Below are 8,257 nucleotides of genomic sequence, written 5' to 3'. Positions count from 1 at the left end.
TATCTTGGGTAGGCGTACAGTTTTAAGTCTGCAGGAGACAAGGCCAGAGAAACAAGCCTGGGCTACAAAGCGAGTCTGAAGCCAGCCTGAACTACATAGTGAAACCCTATCTCAAAAAGACAAAAAAAAAAAAAAAAGAACTCAATGAGAAGGCCTTAGGTTCAATCCCCAGTACTGCAAAAAATAAACAAATAAATAGATAAAATAAAATGAAATAAATAAAAATCTGGTGATATAGCTGCATGTATGGAAGAGAAGAATGTCCATAGCACACTGTTAGGTAAAAATAGGCATGACTCTACTTCTTATAAAATTACACATATATAGCCTCTTGTCTCCCATGCACAAGGCCCTGGGTCCTGGGTTTGATCCCCAGCAACATAAAAAAAATTATATATATATATATGCATAAATACATGCACAGTCTGCCATCAATAGGTATAAATGACTTGTTTCAGTTTTATGCCTTATTTAATTTCCTGTATCTTTTTTTCAATGAGTATGTATTATTTTCACAATGAGAAGCAACAGTTATATATTATATATAAGCATAATGTAAGTGTGTATGTGCATATAGGTATATATATTTATATAATCTGTGCCACACACAGGCAGACCTGCACTGAGCTTAGATTGCCAACAGTATCCTCAAGAACCCAGCCCCTGAATTATCAAACATGTACACAAACTAGGTGTGATGGTGTACACCTGCTTGGGAGGCTGAGGCAGGAGGATCACCATCAGTTTGAGACCAGCCTGGGCTATGTAGTGAGTTCAAGACCTTGCCTTAAAAAAAAAAAAAAAAAACATGTTATAGGGGCTAATGGAAGCTGAGACTTCAGGTGAAGATTGGACAGGGAATGGAGACCTGGTGTGCACTTAGTCCCACCTCAGTCCTTTCTGGGTGACACACCTACTCCACCATCTGCCTAAGGCCCAGAGACTCTCACAGATGCAAGTGGAGGGGTTTTAAATCCCCAGGAAGGAAAACAGCTGGAAGCTCAGGAGAAGGTAACAAGGAGACAATGAGAAGGGAAGTGCAAAAAATTAGTGGGTGGGTGGGAGTCCATCCACCAGTCCCTCTGGGTGTAAACCCTTAGGTACTCCATTCTCTCCTCACCTAGGCTCTCCAACCCGCCCTGCCCAACCCACCTTTGAAGGCTACTGCAGCTGGGGCTCCCCTGACCTCGTGTCTCCTTTCAGCCCCACTCAGGCCCCTAGCTGACATTTCTGTGGTCATCCCACATCCCCTGAAGGCCAGTCCTGATAGACCTTGCTCCCTCTGTTACCGCCCGCTCTTCCCAACCCCTAGTCCATCAGCATTCCTGAGTCCAGAGAGGCCAAAGAACAGGATAATGTCACCACCCCCAACAGAAAGCCCCACTGGCCCAGAGGCACAACAGGTCACATAGGAGCTGACCCACCCGTCCCCACCCTGAGAACACCTCACCGTCTCATGGAGGGTCTTGAGGAAGTTGATCTCATCGCTGAGGCCGTCCACCTTGGCCTGCAAATCCACTTTGTTCATGAAGGCAGTGTCCACATCCTGAAGGTAAAGGGACAGAGGCCAGAGGAACACTGCGTCAGCACAGGGAATATTCAGTAGTGACTAAAGCAAGCCAGTGCAACCCATAGGCCCAAATGCCACCGGCCTAGGAGGAAATATACTTCTCTGGGCTGCCTGACGGGATTGTGTCAGGAGCTACCTCCACAGGCCCTCCAGGCTACATGCTGAGCTTTGTCACCATGTGTCCCCAGGGCTAGTGCTGACCTCACTTCAGAGCAGCCTGAAGCCCTAGACCCAGCATGGATCTAGTGCCTGGTGTGGACACACCTCAGCTCTGCCACCAACTAACTGTGTGACCTCGAACAAATCACTTCTACTCTGTGAGGCTCAGCTTCTCCTCAGTCCCTGGAGAACACGTGATCATTCAGATGGCCAGATGCCATCCTACAGACGAGACAGTTCCACTGGCCTGTTTAACTGGCAGCGTGGGTGACACTGAGGCAGCTGGGCCACAGCAGCACAGGTCAGAGGATGACTGGGCCTCTTCTAGCCACTTTGCCAGGTTAACCTCCTGGGGTTAGGGCCCACTTTCCTCCTCTCTGGATCCCTGGGGACCCAGCACTCTGGCAGGTTGTGTGCCAGTGAGTGTGCGCTGAGTCAAAATTGTAAAAGCTGTGCAGCTCAAAGCCCTCTACAACTCTCCTAACCGCAAGCCCACCTGCACATGCCCAAGACGGAGAACTCATCCTGCCTTGAGGCAGCCCATTGCATTCACTCAGAAAACATCTCAGGCCAGCCAGGTGCCACCCTTGTCTGGGACAAATGTCACTGCAATATAGCCCTGCTCACGTAAGAGGGCCCCAGGATCTCCTGTCCCACATGTTTTCAGATACTGTCCCCCGCTGCCTGTCTGTCCCCTCACCTTCTTCAGCATCACAAACTCATTCTCAGCAGCCATGCGGTGGTTCATTTCCTCTTCATACCTGCATGAGGGGAGAGGCATAGTGTTTGTGCAGCTTTGCCCCCAAGCCCTCTTGCACAGGTATGAAACGTGCCCTGCCTCCCTTTACTGCCTCCTTAACGACACACCTGAAAAACAGGTGTCAGAGCTACAAAACTTACCTTCCCTGACCTCAATACGGCTCTTTCTAGAGTTTTGAATCTTAGCATGAAGGGGAAGGAGCACAGGACAAAGGTTACATCTATCAGGGGAAAGAAGGCAAGTGCTGGCCATGCTGTGGTCTGCTTTCTAGGGCCTGCATTGGTATGTATGTCCTGGGCATCAACCCCTAATCCCATACAGAGGCAGGGTAACTTTGCAAGTCACTAAGCTGCTAAGTAACAAAGCCCAGACTTAAGTCCTGGCAGTTCACTGTACAGCCCAAGACTTAAGCACTGGCTAATCCCATGCATGAGGGGTGAACACAGTGCCTAAAGGGGAGGGCGCTTGCAGAATCAGGACAAAGGATATAGCAAGTCCTGGAAGACCCAGGCCCCAGCTGGATGATCTATACTCCTAGCTACTCCCATAGCATCTGCTCCAACCTCAGCAAACATAGCAAACAGGGACAAACATTGGCCTAATCCAGTGTTTATTTAGGGACTCAAAAATGGGTACAGGAAACAAGAGCACAGTGATACTCAAGAGCTGCTGGGAGCAGCAGGAGAAGCCTAGGGTGGCTCCGGTGGGGGACAGGATGACCACACAGGCCAAGTCTCTCCAGGAGCCCAGGCTCAGGGTATTCACACTCCCAAAGTTGCACTTAGGTCCTGTAGAAACTACGAAAATATCTGTGACTCTCTCTCCCTCCTGCACCCATGCTGTGTGAGAAGCACAGATTGTATGGATTAGAGGACCCTGGGCAGCAGTACACGTGGTCCCTTCCCTGTGCCTGCTGCCAGCTCTGGCTTCAGCCACACACCCACAGGAAGGCACCCTGGGGGCCCTGTGTGGGGGAGATTGATAGGGGGCATGTGTACACGCATGCATCTCTGTGTGCATCCCTGACAGCAGGAGTTGGCTGGTTTACCCCAGGCCTTCCCTGCCCTGCACCTGCCTGTGGGATTAATCTGTTGACTTTCATCCCAGGAAAGCGGCCGGTAGGGGACAGTCCCAGAGCCTTGTTTATTCTCCTCCAGCCAGAGCCAGAGTATGGCTCCAGCTTAGTCATACAACCACAAGCAGAGCACAGAATGCATTTGCTGCCCCCAGGGCCCACTGGCAGGGGTGCCAGTGTGGGTCCCAGCCCAAGTCCCGAGGTCTGGTTTCCTCTGGATGAGAAAAGAGTGCTCAGCAAGCATTCAAAGGCCTGTCCTCAAAACCCCAGTCTTCCTGGCCCTCCTTACAGCCTCCTTTCTGGCACTGCCTGACCAGAATCCCCGTCCAAGCCCCTGTAGCCTCACCTATTACTCAGGACGATCATTCTTCCCCCTTGCTCTTTCCTCCTCACATCAGCCCCCTGTTCCCTGCTGGAGTCAGGGACCCAAAGTTCAAGTCCCAGAACCCAGGAACCTACTACCTGAGGCTTTCTGGTCTCTAATTCCTCACCTGCACAAAAGTGAACTGTTCTGGAATGATCGGTGAGGGTCATACAAGTTCTGAAGCACTCTTGCTGTAGGATATCTTTTGCCTACCCTATCTTGGGGCTTGCTCAGGCACCCCCGCAAAAATTAAAAGAATTATGCAGGTCAGGGTGGGCTGAGACATTTCCTTCAGGGTAAGGAGGAAAGATCAGAATGACCTGAAACAGCCCCAAGGACAAGGAGGGGAGAGGAGAAGCAAGAACTATGTCAGTAGAGACCACCTCTCCGGGAGTAACTGCTGAGGAGCTGCACCCTCTGAGCCCAAGCCAGGGGAACTCACAGAGGGAAAGCTCAGCAGGGTGCACTGTCCCTGGCACAGGCCCTGGGAACATACTTATTCTTGAAGTCTTCCACCACGTCCTGTATGCTCCGAAGCTCCGCCTCTAGGCGGCCCCTGTCCAACTGCAGCTTCTCAAGCTGGCCCCGCAGACCGGCAATCTGTGCCTCAAAGATTCGAGGGAGGCTGCTGCTCTTAGCCGACTTCTGCTCCTGCAGCAGTGCCCACTTGGTCTCCAGCATCTTGTTCTGCTGCTCCAGGAACTGTACCTGCGTGGGGCAAAGAGAAGGAGACGCATGAGGGGCCCACTGTGCCACCACGGCAGGGTCGACGAGAGTCTTGGGTCACTCGGCACACCCCATGTTCCCACTGGCTGTTCTCCCACCCAGGACCCCCAGTGCTTGTCCCTCTGCTCTGGGACTGTGTCTCAGATGTCTTCAAGTGGAAGCCAGTGAGCAGCAGGCTTGGTTTACAGATGCATCAAGGTCTTCACGCTGCTTTGCTCCATCTTGAATTCTCTTACCCCACCACCAGCACCACCAGCCAAGGAGCCACCTTCCTATCTCTAGGGCCAGGTTGACCAGGTCACCCCTTCCCTTCAGGCTGAGACCTCTTCTCTTCCTTCCTCAGTATCCTCTCCTCCCCCTTTCCTCCAGCAAGGCCTCAGATTAGAGCTCTACCACCAATGCCCTGCGAAAGGAGCGCCTCATATACCCAGTGCTGAGGCCCAAAAAGGCTCTTAAACACAACCTGTGTGCCCGGGAATGGGAGGCCACAGGGCCGCCTCAAAACCAGCAACTCTGGCCACCAGCACCTTAGTGTACCTGTAAGAAGGTACAACAGCAGGAAGGAACGTGGTCTGGGTGATCTGTGGCCTCCAGCAACACCTGAAGGATGTGCGAGGCCGAATGGTAAAGATGATGAGGACATAGGTGGGGTAGGGGACACAGAGGCAGGCCAGGGGAAACTTGGTCTCAGTCCAAAGGAGAGGGCCATGGCCAGAGGCTCTAGTAGGGCCATAGCCCTTACCAGTTCCACTTGCACCCACTTCCCCCAGACCCACCACTCAAGTCTGCTCTCCCTACCCCAGGAGTCCATGACAAGCAGGAACAGACAGCCAGGAAAAACACTTCCAAATGGCTCCTTCCTGGAGCCTCTCACTACCATCCTGCTCCCTGGCTGGGCTATCTCTAAGGGCAGATGTCACCTCCCCTCCTACACCAAAGGCAGGCAGGAGGACCAGACAGGTAGATGGGTGGGACCAGGAGCCTCCCTCCTTCCAGGCCTTTCTTCCCAGTATCTGCCTCAGCTGACACAGCCCTTGACCCAGGGATCCATTGTCTCCTCAGCTGGGGAGGGCATGGCGCCCCACTCCGGCTGGACCTCACACAGCCCCTTCTCAGCAAAGGGGCCCAGAGAGCCAAGACTTCCTGACTTGGCCTTGGGTGGCCCCGCTCTGACACTTGGGAAGAACTGGCCAGAGCAGACAGAACCTGGACACAGGATCCTGCAGGAAAGGGAGGGGCCGGCCGAGCAGCTTGCTGGGAGGAGAGAGAGCTTTGAGGCTGAGGGGGACAAAATAGCAAGAGGGCTTTTATGCAGAGGAGAGCCTGGAGGAGGGAAGGAGGCCAGGCCTCCCAGCATCTCATCTGCGCAGTCAGGGCTTCTTAGGGCGGCTGTGTGACTTGGAGCCGGGTTCCTGGCAGGGTTCTGTCCAGCTCACCTTGTCGATGAAGGAGGCGAACTTGTTGTTTAGGGTCTTGATCTGCTCGCGCTCCTCTTGGCGCACTTGGCGGATGGCGGGGTCGATGTTCGACCGCATTGGGGCCAGCAGGTTCTGATTGATGGTGACCTCACGGAAGCCGGCGCCCACTGGGCCCCCATAGACGGAGCCGACCGGCACGCGCGGCCGTGAGGTGCCCAGGTTGTAGAGGCTGCGGCTGCTGGCGAAGCCGCCCGGGCGTCCGGCGTTCAGGCGCACCTGGGCGCTGCGCCTCGGGAGGGCAGCGGAGCTGGAGCTGAAGACCTGCGTGCTGAAGTGGACGGACATGGTGACTACACCGGGCTGATCCCCGCGGCAAGAGAGGATCTGAGCGAACTGGCTGACCTGCGGCCGACTGCGCCCTTTTTATCGCTCGGGGCTGCAGGGCGGCTGCACTAGCACAGGTAGGGGCGGGGCGGGGCTGGACGCAGGCCACCTTTCTCGCCGCGGGCCCCTCCTGGGCCGCGCTTCCGCCCTCAGCGCCTCCCACCCGCCCAACCTAGTCCTAGCTTTCGGTCCCTGCAGGAACCGTCCGCAGTAGGTAGACACGCCCCACAGACACCCAGGTGACCACAGAGAACAGCAGGGGACAGCATCTTGAGCCATCTGTTGACCTCACAGAAACCAGCTCCCAGCCGACCAGGGAAGGCTCCCCCAGCAAGCTTGGGAAAGGGGCAAAGAGCGTCCAGATTTCTCACGCCTGCGGAGAGACCAAATAAGGGACCAGGGAGGAGGTGGACAAAAGCCAGATCAGACGTCAGGGTCCAAACCCCCCACCACAGGTTCTGAAGCCAGAAAGGCGGCCCTGACCCCAGGTACTGCAGGGGAGGTCTGCTAAGCTCTTGAGTAATCTGACCTGTGATAGACCTGACCTAGCTGTTTTTCCTGACCAACCCCCACCCCTCCATGTTGAAACTAGAAACCAGGTTTCTTCCTTCCCAATCCAGTGGGCACTGGAAGCCCCGGTCTGCGCCCCACACCCTACTCAAAAATTCCTGCCCACTTGTATGTGCTTCTGCAGAGGAGAGGGATGCTTGCGTGCCTTGCACTTTGTGGTTGTGTGTACCCTTGTGGGTGCCCACGCTCCTAGACATCGGCATGTCTGTGAGCTACTTACACAAGTGGGAGTCTGTGTGTGCATGGGGGGGGGTGTGTCTGAATACACAACTGCCCACATTTATATTATACCCATGTGCAGGTGCTTCTACTCACACTCAAACACTCCTCACCCCCGTTTTCTTGTTTTATAGCCCCCACCTGAGCCCCCACCAGCCAGTTCCCAGCAGTTTCAGGCCTAGTGGGGAGGGCGGTCAGCCTGTGCTAGAGCAGGGACCCCTGGGGTAGTCGCTGCCTAAGAGTGGGCTGGCTTTGAGGTTGCCTCCTGCACACTTGCACAGCCCTCCCCCCTTTCCCCACACCTATTGAGTCAGACTTTAGCTGACCCAAAGAGCTGGCCAGAACGTCACAGCCAGCCAAGCCCTGGGGGGAGAGAGGCTAGGGGAAAGGTGGAATATCCATCCTGGTTTGCCATTTCCGTTAGAAATCCCCAAACAGGCAAAAGAGAGCCATCGTTTAATGTAATTATACACACACACAGAAGTCTCCAACTTCCCTACCTCTCAGGACTCATCAACTCTTTTTACCAACAGAGCCCACGTTGTGCCACTGGCCCCTCTCATCCCCTCCCCCTTCTAGTCCCCAGAGGCTCTGCTATCCAGATGCTGTGTCCACCCACACTAGGGGTCCCTCCCACCCTAGAGTCTGGCCATTCCCCACGCCTGGCTGGGAAGTCTTGGCAGGCCACTGCTAGAGAACTGCGACCCTAGGCAACCATGTCCCTCCCTGGGCCACTCTTCCTTCACCAACTATGAAATCCTTGGGTTCCCGCCCCCGAGGAGTTGGGAGGAGGCACTGCAAAAAAAAAAAAAAGAGCATCTGGGCTCTTCAGGCCGGACTTCAGCCCACACCCAGCCCTCACCCTCCAGCCACATTTCCCCATTCCAGGGCCTGCCTGATGTCAGACCCAGCCTCTCATCTCATCTCCTCCTGGAAACATTCCTGGCGGTCCAGCACTGACCAGATTCTTCCTGTCTCCACATTTGCAGATAACCCTGGGAGCCAGGCAGCA

At 54.6% G+C, this 8,257-nt stretch overlaps 1 protein-coding gene across 1 annotated transcript in view; it reads right to left on the bottom strand.

The window, feature by feature from the left end:
• Positions 1–6,417, bottom strand: part of Krt7 (keratin 7, type II) — a 14,346-nt gene extending 7,929 nt beyond the window's left edge. The window contains exons 1-4 of the mRNA XM_005411933.2: positions 6,091–6,417; positions 4,425–4,636; positions 2,430–2,490; positions 1,451–1,546 (exon numbers count right to left, since the gene is read on the bottom strand). Coding sequence (XP_005411990.1) covers positions 1,451–1,546; positions 2,430–2,490; positions 4,425–4,636; positions 6,091–6,417 — 696 coding nt within the window. The remainder of the gene's footprint in view (positions 1–1,450; positions 1,547–2,429; positions 2,491–4,424; positions 4,637–6,090) is intronic.
• Between the last annotated feature and the right edge of the window lie 1,840 nt (positions 6,418–8,257).

Source organism: Chinchilla lanigera, unplaced genomic scaffold (assembly GCF_000276665.1).
Source record: "Chinchilla lanigera isolate Chin_1 unplaced genomic scaffold, ChiLan1.0 scaffold00146, whole genome shotgun sequence".
Taxonomy (NCBI): domain Eukaryota; kingdom Metazoa; phylum Chordata; class Mammalia; order Rodentia; family Chinchillidae; genus Chinchilla; species Chinchilla lanigera.
This window is presented reverse-complemented; position numbering and strand designations above follow the sequence as displayed.